This window comes from Ranitomeya variabilis, chromosome 5, assembly GCF_051348905.1.
Source record: "Ranitomeya variabilis isolate aRanVar5 chromosome 5, aRanVar5.hap1, whole genome shotgun sequence".
In the NCBI taxonomy this organism is placed as follows: Eukaryota; Metazoa; Chordata; class Amphibia; order Anura; family Dendrobatidae; genus Ranitomeya; species Ranitomeya variabilis.
Genome location: NC_135236.1, coordinates 57,887,732 through 57,902,393, shown reverse-complemented (window position 1 = coordinate 57,902,393; position 14,662 = coordinate 57,887,732). Strand labels below are relative to the sequence as shown.

Here is a 14,662-nt window from a genome sequence, read left to right as displayed (position 1 = left end):
GATATATGGAGTAATAGGAGGATATATAGGAGGATATATGGAGTAATAGGAGGAGATATAGGGGGGATATATGGAGTAATAGGAGGAGATATAGGGAGGATATATGGAGTAATAGGAGATATAGGGAGGATATATGGAGTAATAGGAGGAGATATAGAGAGGATATATGGAGTAATAGGAGGAGATATAGGGGGGATATATGGAGTAATAGGAGGAGATATAGGGAGGATATATGGAGTAATAGGAGATATAGGGAGGATATATGGAGTAATAGGAGGAGATATAGAGAGGATATATGGAGTAATAGGAGGAGATATAGGGGGGATATATGGAGTAATAGGAGGAGATATAGGGAGGATATATGGAGTAATAGGAGATATAGGGAGGATATATGGAGTAATAGGAGGAGATATAGGGAGGATATATGGAGTAATAGGGGGAGATATAGGAGGATATATGGAGTAATAGGAGGAGATATAGGGGGATATATGGAGTAATATCAGGAGATATAGGGAGGATATATGGAGTAATAGGAGGAGATATAGGGAGGATATATGGAGTAATAGGGGGAGATATAGGAGGATATATGGAGTAATAGGAGGAGATATAGGGGGATATATGGAGTAATATAAGGAGATATAGGGGGATATATGGAGTAATAGGAGGAGATATAGGGAGGATATATGGAGTAATAGGGGGAGATATAGGGAGGATATATGGAGTAATAGGAGGAGATATAGGGAGGATATATGGGGTAATAGGAGGAGATATAGGAAGCATGGGAGAAGTCTTGTATGCGTTTGTGGGAGGAAGAGATGAGAGAGGAGTAAAGAAGGAGATCATGAGAGGATCGAAGGTTGCGTGTAGGTTGGTACCGGGAGACCATGTCACAGATGTATTGAGGAGACAGGTTGTGAATGGCTTTGTATGTCATTGTTAGTGTTTTGAACTGTAGCCTCTGGGCGATAGGAAGCCAATGAAGGGCCTGGCAGAGAGGAGAGGCTGGGGAATAATGGGGTGACAGGTGGATTAGTTGGGGAGTAGAGTTTAGGATGGATTGGAGTGGTGCCAGAGTGGTAGAGGGGAGGCCAGAGAGTAGGAGGTTGCAGTAGTCGAGGCGGGAGATGATAAGGGCATGCACTATTGTTTTTGTGGTTTCATGGTCAAGGAATGCACGGATCCGGGAAATGTTTTTGAGTTGGAATCGGCAGGAGGAGGCAAGGGCTTGGATATGTGGCTTGAAAGAGTCAAGGTTCACCCCGAGGCACCGAGTGTGCAGGACTAGGGAAAGTGAACAGCCATTGACATTGATGGATAGGTTGGGTGGAGGGGTAGTGTGAGGTGGGGAAAAGATGATGAATTCTGTTTTGTCCATGTTCAGTTTTAGAAAGCGAGCAGAAAAGAAAGATGAAATATCAGACAGACATTGTGGGATTTTAGTCAGTAAGGAAGTGAAGTCAGGTCCAGAGAGGTAGATCTGCGTGTTGTCGGCGTAGAGATGATACTGTAAACATGGGATTCTATGAGCTGTCCCAGGCCAAAGGTGTAGATGGAGAAGAGCAGAGGCCCTACGACTGAGCCTTGGGGAACACCAACAGACAGGGGGCGATGTGAGGAGGTGGTGTGAGAGAGGGAGACACTGAATGTTTGGTCTGTTAGATATGATGAGATCCTGGATAGGGCTAAGTCTGTGATGCCAATAGATGAGAGAATCTGTAACAGGAGGGAATATTCCACAGTGTCGAAGGCAGAAGACAGGTCCAGGAGGAGGACAGAATAGTATTGCTTGCTCTTGGCGGTTAGTAGGTCGTTGGTCACTTTAGTTAGGGCAGTTTCAGTTGAGTGATGTGGTCGGAAGCCAGATTGTAGCCGGTAAAAGAGGGATCAGGAGGAGAGGTGGGAGGACAGTTCAAGATGGACATGCTGTTCCAGCAGTTTTGAGGCATAAGGGAGAAGAGATATCGGGCGATAGTTGGACACAGAGGATGGGTCGAGGGAGGTTTTTTGAGGATAGGTGTGATTGATGCATGTTTGAAGGATGAGGGGAAGACACCATTTGTAAGTGAGAGGTTGAAGAGTTGTGTTAGGGTTGGAATGAATACTTTGGGAAGTTAGGGATGAGGTGGGACGGGAGCGGGTCAAGTGTGCAAGTGGTGAGATGTGATCTTGACAGAAGGGGGTGGAAAGCTGATCATCTGTCATGGTGGAGAAGCTGGCTTTGGAAGAACAGGGCTGAGCAGTCAAGAGGAGGGGCATTGGGGGCTGCGGGCCAAATCTTTGTCTGATGTTATTGATCTTCTGCTTAAAGGGAACCTGTCACCCCGTTTTTTCCGTATGAGATAAAAATACCATTACATAGGGCCTGAGCTGTGCATTACAATAGTGTATTTTGTGGACCCTGATTCCCCACCTATGCTCCCGAAATACGTTACCAAAGTCATCGTTTTCACCTGTCAATCAGGCTGGTCTGGTCGGATGGGCGTGGTGACATCGCTGTTCCTTCCCCCAGATCTTGCTTATTTTTCCGTTGGTGGCGTAGTGGTTTGCGCATGCCCAAGGCCCGAATCCACTTCATAGGTGTGGAAAAAGAGCGCGATCTGCGCTATTCCCCTGGTGATCGGTGGGGGCGGCCATCTTCCTGTGGCCGCGCATGCACAGATGGAGCGCTCTGCTGCCCGGGGCTTCAGGAAAATGGCCGCCGCGATCTCCATCTGCGCACGCGCGGCATCCCGCGGCCATTTTCCTGAAGCCCCGGGCAGCAGAGCGCTCCATCTGCGCACGCGCGGCCACAGGAAGATGGCCGTTCCCACCGATCACCAGGGGAATAGCGCAGACCGCGCTCTTTTTCCACACCTATGAAGTGGATTCGGGCCTTGGGCATGCGCAAACCACTACGCCACCAACGGAAAAATAAGCAAGATCTGGGGGAAGGAACAGCGATGTCACCACGCCCATTTGACCAGACCAGCCTGATTGACAGGCGAAAACGGCGACTTTGGTAACGTATTTCGGCAGCATAGGTGGGGAATCAGGGTCCACAAAATACACTATTGTAATGCACAGCTCAGGCCCTATTTAACGGTATTTTTATCTCATACGGAAAAAACGGGGTGACAGGTTCCCTTTAAAGAAAGAAAGTCTTCAGCAGAAATGAGAGGAGAGAGAGGAGGTGCTGGGGGGCAGAGTCGAGAATTGAAAGTGTTGAAGAGCTGTTTAGGTTGTGAGTCAGGGAGGATATGACAGATGAGATGTAGGTTTGTTTTGCGGCAGTGAAAGTGGATTTGAAGCTGCTGAGGGACTGCTTGTTTGCGATAAAGTGCTCAGCAGAAAGAGATCTCTTCCATCTCCGCTCAGCGACCCTGGAAGCTCATCTCAGTTCTTTGGTCAGGCTGGTCAGCCCAGGCTGCCTGTTGATTGTACGAGTTTTGCTATGCGTGAGGGGGGCGGCCGAATCAAGTGTACCTGTTATTGTGGTGTTATAAAAAGTGGCAACAGCATCTGTGTCATGGAAGGAAGCTATGTCTGTAAGAGGGAGAAGGGACTCAGCGAGTGAGTGTAGATTTAGGTGTTTGAGATTTCTGCAAGGGTGAGTGAGTTTGTGGAGTGCGGGTTGCGCACTAGGAGAGGAGAGGGAAGAGAATGTCAGTAGGTTGTGGTCAGACAGGGGGAGGGGTGAGCTAGTGAGATTAGTAAGGGAACAGAAGCGGGTGAAGATGAGGTCCAGTGTGTGGCCATCTTTGTGGGTAGCGGCGGAGGACCATTGAGTGAGACCAAAGGAGGCAGTGAGCGATAAAAGTTTAGAGGCAGCTGGGGTGGAAGTGTCAATGGGGATATTGAAGTCGCCCATGATGATGGTGGGGATGTCGGCTGAGAGAAAATGAAGTAGCCAGGTGGTGAAGTGGTCAAGAAAGGTGGAGATGGCTAGTTCTGGGGGGCGGTAGATGACAGCCAGCTGGAGGTAGGAGGGAGAGTAGATGCGGATGCGCCTCAAACGAGGGAAAAGTAGCGGAGGGTGGTAGTGGAGGATATATGGAGTAATAGGAGGAGATATAGGGAGGATATATGGAGTAATAGGAGGAGATATAGGGAAGATATATGGAGTAATAGGGGGAGATATAGGGAGGATATATGGGGTAATAGGAGGAGATATAGGGAGGATATATGGAGTAATAGGAGGAGATATTGGGAGGATATATGGAGTAATAGGGGGAGATATAGGGGGATATATGGAGTAATAGGAGGAGATATAGGGAGGATATATGGAGTAATAGGAGGAGATATAAGGGGATATATGGAGTAATAGGAGGAGATATAGGGAGGATATATGGAGTAATAGGAGGAGATATAGGGAGGATATATGGAGTAATAGGAGGAGATATAAGGGGATATATGGGGTAATAGGAGGAGATATAGGGAGGATATATGGAGTAATAGGAGGAGATATTGGGAGGATATATGGAGTAATAGGAGGAGATATAGGGAGGATATATGGGGTAATAGGGGGAGATATAGGGAGGATATATGGAGTAATAGGAGGAGATATAGGGGGATATATGGAGTAATAGGAGGAGATATAGGAGGATATATGGAGTAATAGGGGGAGATATAGGGGGATATATGGAGTAATAGGAGGAGATATAGGAGGATATATGGAGTAATAGGGGGAGATATAGGGAGGATATATGGAGTAATAGGAAGAGATATTGGGAGGATATATGGAGTAATAGGGGGAGATATTGGGAGGATATATGGAGTAATAGGGGGAGATATAGGGGGATATATGGAGTAATAGGAGGAGATATAGGAGGATATATGGAGTAATAGGGGGAGATATAGGGAGGATATATGGAGTAATAGGAGGAGATATAGGGAGGATATATGGGGTAATAGGGGGAGATATAGGGAGGATATATGGAGTAATAGGAGGAGATATAGGGGGATATATGGAGTAATAGGAGGAGATATAGGAGGATATATGGAGTAATAGGGGGAGATATAGGGGGATATATGGAGTAATAGGAGGAGATATAGGAGGATATATGGAGTAATAGGGGGAGATATAGGGAGGATATATGGAGTAATAGGAAGAGATATTGGGAGGATATATGGAGTAATAGGGGGAGATATTGGGAGGATATATGGAGTAATAGGGGGAGATATAGGGGGATATATGGAGTAATAGGAGGAGATATAGGAGGATATATGGAGTAATAGGGGGAGATATAGGGAGGATATATGGAGTAATAGGAGGAGATATGGGGGGATATATGGAGTAATAGGGGGAGATATAGGGGGATATATGGAGTAATAGGAGGAGATATTGGGAGGATATATGGAGTAATAGGGGGAGATATAGGGGGATATATGGAGTAATAGGAGGAGATATAGGGAGGATATATGGAGTAATAGGGGGAGATATAGGGAGGATATATGGAGATATAGGGAGGATATATGGAGTAATAGGGGAAGATATAGGGAGGATATATGGAGTAATAGGAGGAGATATAGGAGGATATATGGAGTAATAGGAGGAGATATTGGGAGGATATATGGAGTAATGGGAGATATAGGGAGTAATAGGTAAAGATGTAGGAAGAATATATATGGAATAATAGGAGGAAACATATATATGGAAACAGTAAATGAAGTAATACAGTGCCTTGCGAAAGCATTCGGCTCCCTGGAACTTTTCAACCTTTTCCCACATATCATGCTTCAAACATAAAGATGCGAAATGTAAATTTTTGGTGAAGAATCAACAACAAGTAGAACACAATTGTGAAGTTGAACGAAATGTATTGGTTATTTTAAATGTTTGTGGAAATTCAAAAACTGAAAAGTGGGGCGTGCAATATTATTCGGCCCCTTTACTTTCAGTGCAGCAAACTCACTCCAGAAGTTCGTTGTGGATCTCTGAATGATCCAATGTTGTCCTAAATGCCTAATGATGATAAATATAATCCACCTGTGTGTAATCAAGACTCCGTATAAATGCACCTGCTCTGTGATAGTCTCAGGGTTCTGTGTGAAGCACAGAGAGCATCATGAAGACCGAGGAACACAACAGGCAGGTCCGTGATACTGTTGTGGAGAAGTTTAAAGCCGGATTTGGATACAAAATGATTTCCAAAACTTTAAACATCCCAAGGAGCACTGTGCAAGCGATCATATTGAAGTGGAAGGAGTATCATATCACTGCCATCTACCAAGATCGGGCCGTCCCTCTAAACTTTCATCTCTAACAAGGAGAAGACTGATCAGAGATGCAGCCAAGAGGCCCATGATCACTCTGGATGAACTGCAGAGATCTACAGCTGAGGTGGGACAGTCTGTCCATACGACAACAATCAGTCGTACACTGCACAAATCTGGCCTTTATGGAAATGTGGCAAGAGGAAAGCCATTTCTCAAAGATATCCATAAAAAGTGTTGTTTAAAGTTTGCAACAAGCCACCTGGGAGACACACCAAACATGTGGAAGAAGGTGCTCTGGTCAGATGAAACCAAAATCGAACTTTTTGGCAACAATGCCAAACGATATGTTTGGCGTAAAGGCAACACAGCTCATCACCCTGAACACAACATCCCCACTGTCAAACGTGGTGGCAGCATCATGGTTTGGGCCTGCTTTTCTTCAGCAGGGACAGGGAAGATGGTTAATATTGATGGGAAGATGGATGGAGACAAATACAGGACCATTCTTGAAGAAAACCTGTATGAGTCTGCAAAAGACCTGAGACTGGGACGGAGATTTATCTTCCAACAAGACAATGATCCCAAACATAAAGCAAAATCCACAATGGAATGGTTCACAAATAAACGTATCCAGAGGTTAGAATGGCCAAATCAGAGTCCAGACCTCAATCCAATCGAGAATCTGTGGAGAGAGCTGAAAACTGCTGTTCACAAACGATCTCCATCAAACCTCACTGAGCTCGAGCTGTTTGCCAAGGAAGAATGGGCAAGAATTTCAGTCTCTCGATGTACAGAACTGATAGAGACATACCCCAAGTGACTTGCAGCTGTAATCGCAGCAAAAGGTGGTGTAACAAAGTATTAAGTTAAAGGGGCCAAATAATATTGCACGCCCCACTTTTCAGTTTTTGAATTTCCACAAAAAATTTGAAATAACCAATACATTTCGTTCAACTTCACAATTGTGTTCCACTTGTTGCTGATTCTTCACCAAAAATTTACATTTGGTATCTTTATGTTTGAAGCATGATATGTGGGAAAAGGCTGAAAAGTTCCAGGGAGCCGGATACTTTCGCAAGGCACTGTATAATGGTGAATTACAGAAGTTTTGGGGGTATTAGTGAAAATAACAAAAAAAGGGAGAAACATTGCAAAACATGTTATGTATGGTATTTTGTGTATTTTTTGTCATCTTAGGTGAATACTGGATTGATCCAAACCAAGGTTGTAATAGAGATGCCTTCAAGGTCTTCTGCAATTTTACAGCTGGTGGGGAAACTTGTCTATACCCTGACAAAAAGTTTGAGTCGGTAAATATAACATAAAAAAACACCTTGGATAGCTTCACACCTTCAGTGAGATTGAATTTATACAATTTACATATTGGTAAAACTTGGGTTTTAAAATGCTACTGAAATATTAAGACCCTGCCACTGCACGTGACAGATAACATGGCACATGAGATTGTTGCTGGCATTGCCCATGGATGACAAATGGAAATGGACCCTGTATTATTTTGATTAGCATCTAAACTTGTCCTAACTTAATAAAGATGTGGCCTGTAAAACACTATTTTTGCTTCTGTAGATCTTCTTGATATTGTTATCCAATTTTATTGTACTTGTTTCACCAGGTTAAAGTTGCAGGGTGGAGCAAGGAAACCCCTGGCGATTGGTACAGCACTTTCAAAAGAGGAAAGAAGGTACATTTTTTATATACCGTAACTGAATTTTTTTACATAGATCTTTCTCTATCTTTTATATATTAAGTACAAATATTCATCTTATTCTCCCAGTTCCAGTACATCGATGCGGACAGTAATCCCGTCCACGTGGTGCAGATGACATTCTTGAAACTACTAAGTGCTGTAGGCCATCAAACCTTCACTTATCATTGTCAGCAGTCCGTGGGATGGTTTGATTTGTCAAAGGGAAACCATGAACGGTCTATAAAGTTGAGGGCAGACAACGAAGAGACGCTATCCAATAGCCGTACACCACAGCTAAGAGCGTTATATGATGGCTGTCAAGTAAGTATGAAATGTCACAGTTGGGATTACGAGATTAGAAAATTTAGAAAGTTTTAACAAAATCACTTCCTCATCTCAAAATCTTTGATATTATAACTATACCTGTCAAACAAATCATAAAATGCTACCCCATCAACATGAAGTTGTAAAAAGTATACATTTTCAGATATTTCTTTAGAACAAGATTGGTTTAGAGAACTTCAAATGATCCATCAACTTTAGGCGTTCGCTTGATGATGATCAGAACTTTTAGTATCTTTCCGAAATCAAAAGTCAAGGGGCCATATTTCTCTTAGCTCAACTCAACTATCTAGATTTTCCAGTTTCTGGTACAAAACTTAAAATAAGGAATTGGCGATCACAACAGTGAACAGAAATTTCAGCAGTCATCGCATCTAATGCTTCATCTTCTCATTACAGTATCGTAAAGGAGTGGAGCGAACGGTGCTTGAGATCAACACCTACAAGGTGGAAAATCTACCCCTCAGGGACGTTGCTGTCAGTGATTTTGGAGAAAGCAGTCAGAAGTTTGGCTTTGAGCTGGGGCCAGTCTGCTTTAACGGCTAATGAAAAGCATAAATGAAAGACTGTCCCAAAAAATGTCCTCTTCCAGAAAATGGGAACTTTAGTTTCATGGCCAACGAACTAAAAAAAAAATCCATTGGTCACAAATTGAAAAAGATTCATCCATGTGATTTTATTTTTGTTATATATTTTTGATTTGTTAACTGCAGGGGATTCTAGATGTGTTTTTCCAGCGAGGGTCCACTCTTGTAGGGTTACAGTACTAAATATATGCGGTGTAATTATTGCTTCGAAGACCTCGATGGACAACATACCACCATATTTTTGAGTTGAAAAAGTCATCGGCACGATGGTCACTATACAGTACTGCGGTCATACTTGGCATATGCAATTACTTCCGCTCACTCTACAAGATTATCTCTCGAAATTCTGAATCACTCCTGGTTTTGCACTGGAGCGTAACGGTCCTATAAGGATGTTTCCTTTGATGCCCCAGTCACAGAACTTGCTGCAATAAGGTGATCCGATTGCCTTCAGCCGCCATCAGTCATACACTGAATAATTCCTCTATCATATCTCACAATGACACGAGTTGTATATCTAATCAGAGTCCCCAAATTTGCAGAGATTTAATAGGATAGTGACATCTACCTCAAGTAACAGAAATTGCTCCTGAGGCTCACTGTATGAGGAACTGGTGTCACTGACCACATTGACATAAATGTACTGTATATTTGTGTGTATAGTTTTTAAACTTCATATTAATCTTTAAAGATGGGCTCTGTGTATTAAGGTAACGAAGGTAAAGGAAAAATATTTATATTTCTTCATATTGTTCCCTACTGTCATAGTTAACTCTAATCAATACTTAAGTCAACCATGCCTAATCCTCTTAACCTTCATGGTAATAGCAAATCTAGATATCCCTCAAAATATAGTTAATGTTTTAGCTGGATTCAATAACTGTTCAATGTAATATGAAGTCTTTTGGGTCCAAGACTTTTTTTTCCAAAAGTTTCCTCTAGTCTTGACTTCTCAAAAATTCTTTGAGAGCATTATTTTGACAATTACAGTGTTTGCTTTGACACAGTCGTTTGGTATATAGAGAGTTAACTACGTTGCACCCCCTTAACTAATTTGCACAAAAGGGGTCTTTAGGTGCTCAATCTGTAATCAAGACCTTCTTGTTTGGTTAAGGCTAGGCTGGTAAAGTCCTAATTTTCTGGGTCGAAAACGTGCTGTAAGGAGATAACTTAAACTGTATAATGAAAAGTCTTCAGAAGACCTCATCTTTTAGAAGTTAATTCCTGACCTAGATCCGAGTTTTAATTTTTTTTATCCCTCTTCTTCTTCAAAAAACCCTCTTCAGAACACCCTTTTTTTACTGAAAATTTGGGTGTTGATCTTTGATCTTTTCTGGGTTGAACAGTGCTATAGCGAGTTAACTTAATCTGTATAATGAAATGTCTCCGGAAGACCACATCTTTTAGAAGTCAACTCCTGATCTAGATCAGAGTTTTAATTATCTTATCTCTCTTCGTCAAAAATACCCCCTTTCAGAAGACCTTTTTTAACTGCAAATTTGTGTGTTGACCTCCAAAAAGGTTTTATTTGATTTTGAGTCTAAAATGGGTCTTCTTTAATACTCATAAAGAAGAGTTTGGGGGACATAATAGACAAGGTGCACAACAACGTAACCTCAAATGTCAATGTTAGCCATCAAGACTGCATACAAATAAGTTCCAAAGATAATAAACGAGGTAGAAGAGGATTAGGCGTTTCTCTGCCTAATATTATATGTATTAAATTTGCATGTATTTTACTTATGTGTTCAGTAATGATTCAATTATTCTTACTACTATTAACGAGACTGTGTCAGCATGTACATAATACACTACATACAAACATGTACATATACATATATGTACATACACTACTGATGGAGGGGTAAGGATTACATTATAGTCCAGTGCCAGATACAAGACTTTTTCCAATAAGAATTTCAAGCATTTTGGTTAACAACCTAACACCGGTGCAGTCATTGAAACAGTCAACAGTATCCAAATCAAATCAGACGAGTTGGCCTCTGGCCAACCTGTCAACTACAAGGAACTGTTGACTTTACACTCCAAAAAATACATGGTCATTCTATTGTGGGCAATGATAGGTATTCACACATTTCTTACAATTTATTTATGAATCGGTATGTGTACAAATGCAATATATGTAACAAATAGAGAGATAAAACCAAAAGACGAGCAAAAAATAAAAAGTGCTGTCAAGTTCTGTTCCCTTTTATGGTGCTCGTATATAAAACAGAACTGTACCTTTATGTAAGAAATCTATAGCGAAAATATTTATTATAAAAAAAATTGGGGAATAAGAGCCACTAGTATATTCCACCAAGACATTATTATTAATAAATCTTACTACGCAGGAAACAAACAAAAACAGTTAAATAATCTTTCCTCAAAATGTATTTTGTAGTACCGTGGATCAGGAAGTTCTATGTACAAGCTGCATTCACAATCTGGTTTCCAAAATCCTGCATCTTAGTTGACTCTGTAAAGGCCAATGAATACAGACCCTTAAAACAACACAGTTTTATGTATGACATGAATGCTTTTGCTATAAGTTTCCTTTCCAAAGATCTAACGACAACAATATGCTTTAAAACTGTATTTTAATCTTGAAGAAGGACTTATCCACTCTCCATGACCCACAAAACCAAAATCCCACAGAAAAAGGAACCGTAATGGGGGTATACATAGACCCTAATAATGTAACCTTATTAATCCTAGTGACCATAAAAAGGGAGATGTGTCAGTTGGTAAGACATCTACTATGTAGTATATCGACCCCTACTGATATTTAAGGTCCTTTTACATGGACACATGAACAAGATGCAACAGTTCATATGAAACCCTTTACATTATTGAAATCCTACAAAAGCAAGGAAGCATATGCCAAAATAAAATAATCTTTATTGAATCAAGTATATAGATAAAACCTTACATAAAAATTATATTTAAGGGAGATTGTTAAATAATCTGCCTGCGTGGGGACTATACCAAGTCTAAAAGATCAGTGCCATAATAAAGGCAAACATTCAGCACCTAATAGATGGTACACTTAGAGAATCAATTGGAAAATAATACATTATTAATAGAAAAAAAAATCTTGTACATGGATAGTAGGGTAGAGTCAGTGGGAACCCACAGATGCCAAAATAAATAAATTTTTAATTTAAGCTGAGGTAGCTAAATCAGGCCCGAAGGCTCCTGTATATGTCCAGTGGCATGTGGGGGTTCCATGCAGAAACTCATAAAGTGAGCCTGACACTTAACACGGTTGCTGGGTCTCACAGCTAAGTTTTTAAAGTGCATTAATAGTGCTAAATTAAGTGCATGTCCAACAGTGGACTGAGGTAGTAAAAAATATATTGCAAAGAAGACAAAGACTATAAGCCACTATAAGCCACTGTGGCCAATCATCAAACATCTGATAGACAAACAGTTTAGAGCTCCTTTAAAGTGCAACAGGCATATGAGGTATAAGGATGTACTGTAAGATAGCAGTAAATGAATAAGGTGTCTCAAGTGCAAAAGAATAAGGTGTTTTTATACAACAACCCCCCCAGGAAGAAGCAACATGCGAAACGCGCGCCGGGGCTCAGGACTGCACTGCCATGTAATATACTCTATTTAGTCTTTGGACTTGAGAAACCTTATTCATTTGCTTGGTTTGGTATATACCCCAGGCGGGAAGTTTATTTTGCAATTTGTATCTCCCTTACATATACCGTAATTTTTTATGTAAGGTTTTGTCTATATACTTGATTCAATAAAGATTATTTATTTTGTTTTGGCATATGCTTCCTTGCTTTTGTAGGGTTTATATTGATGGAAGTGCCACAAATCTAAGCCTAAAGTACATCCACCCTTTACACAATCAATGACAAACGAGTGTCATCATATGTCATTTGATCGCTGGGCCTGTTTACATTGATCAGGAACAATTATATAAGCGATCAACTTTTTTGTTTATCCAGGATGGGAAGTAAAACTTAAACTACTGTGCTAATCTAAACAAAAGAAAAAAATGTAAACCCAAAAAAATATGATAGTTTCTCTTTAATCAGATGCAGTTTTTTTAATGAATTCATTGTCGCTACGTGCTCCGGAAAGCTAGTACTGTGATTGGCTCTGCTGCCTCTTATTGAAAAGACCACAGACCACTGTTTTATCTTGTTCCGTGATTAAACAAGTTGCTACTAATTACTGACCAAAATGCAATTTATTTTATTTTTTGGTTGTTTATTTTATTTTTTTTTATAAAATGGTGCTAGAACAATTATACCAAATTTGTATTATAAGAATAAAAAAGATTTTAAATTAACCTTTCATGACTCCTGATGTGTGATATTTGGGTAGGTTAAAAAGACCAGTGACTGATCCTTTTTTTGGGAGGGACATGAACAACCAGATTTCATTGGGAACAAACCAAAGGGGAATTAAAGTTTTTGTCAAGTCTGAAAGCCACTACAACTGACAGTTTGGCTATGTTCACACGTGGCGGGTTTTTTTTCTACACAAAAGAAGCTGTGCAGCATTTTTTAAATGTGCAACATGTCAATTGTTTCCGCATCTTTGCAGCATTTTTTCACCCATAGAAAGCAATCATAAAGTTAAAAAAGGTAGCAAGCAGGTTTTGCTGTGTTTTTGGTGAATAAAACTAGCTTTATTAAACTTGTACTGTAGAAAAATCACACATGTAAACCACACCCAAAAAATGCTGGAAAAACGCCACATGTGAACATAGCCGCATGGCTTACTTAGATGTCAGTGTTTTTTGTCCATGTGTGTCTGACATTTTTTACGGACAGTGTGTGGGCACCTTATATTCTATGGGGCTATTCATGTGTCCCTTAACGAAAGCGGAAACACATCTTACTCTGGTCCGATTTGTGGACTAAACTCATGGGATCTGCCTGCTGTCCGTTTTTTACCTTTTTACGGACCTGTTGCGTGAAGACACTTGGTACCTCCTTTATTTTGCGTACAAGAAAAAAATCCAAAAACACACAGATTATAAAAACAGATATGGGATTCACATGGATAAAAACGATCATTACATGTTTGAAAAAGGGCATTTATTTGTAGAAGCAAGACAGACAAAAATGTGTAAAAAAGGCCAAAGGCCATGCCACTACCGATCCTCTACAATTGGTCTGCCGTTTCCCAGTCTCTGCTGGTCTCTATTTCCTGGTCCCATCCTGACACAAGGGAAATGTCCAGTCAGCCACTCATAAAATGAAGGTGTTCAGAGATCGACTCCACCCTCTAAAAATAATTTTTATCTTCCCTAAAGGGGTTATCTACTTTTGAGTTTTCAGTTTTATAGACTCTAATTAGAAATTATTGCTCAGAACAGGCAAAATGTTCCCACAAATTACAGCTCATCCCATTGGTCCCCAAAGAGGGGGCAGCTTTGTGACCCTTAAAACGGGTAGGGATTCTCCAAAGTAGAGGAGCCTGTTAGTGACAAATTTCTCCTGTAATCAAATATTCACAACTTCTTATACGCTCGTGACGATCTTTTAGTTTGATCTTCAAAAAAAAATGATGACTGGAAACTTTTTAATTTTAAATGGAAATGTTTTTATTTTTTTAGTTAAGAGGGTGTTTGGGTCATAACTATTCTGACAAAAGATGAAAATGTAACGAGCCCGTTCTACAAGGCAGATCAACGTCATAGATGACATCCAGTACAAAGTAGAACAGTGATTTGAGAATGATCGGCTGCCCACGGCTTCCTCCTCTGGTAACAGCTGAATCGCGGCAAAAGGGAATCAAACAAGTCAAAATTGCAGAGGTCAAGTGATCCCCAGCTTTCTTCCAAAGTCGAAGCAAT

At 40.8% G+C, this 14,662-nt stretch overlaps 1 protein-coding gene across 2 annotated transcripts in view; it reads left to right on the top strand.

The window, feature by feature from the left end:
• COL5A3 (collagen type V alpha 3 chain) overlaps nt 1-13,147 on the top strand; it is a 269,595-nt gene extending 256,448 nt beyond the window's left edge. For both annotated transcript variants that reach the window (XM_077262068.1, XM_077262069.1), the window contains 4 exons: nt 7,393-7,505; nt 7,829-7,897; nt 7,991-8,224; nt 8,645-13,147. In XM_077262068.1, coding sequence (XP_077118183.1) covers nt 7,393-7,505; nt 7,829-7,897; nt 7,991-8,224; nt 8,645-8,791 — 563 coding nt within the window. In that variant the 3' untranslated portion in view covers nt 8,792-13,147. The remainder of the gene's footprint in view (nt 1-7,392; nt 7,506-7,828; nt 7,898-7,990; nt 8,225-8,644) is intronic.
• Nucleotides 13,148-14,662: the final 1,515 nt, after the last annotated feature.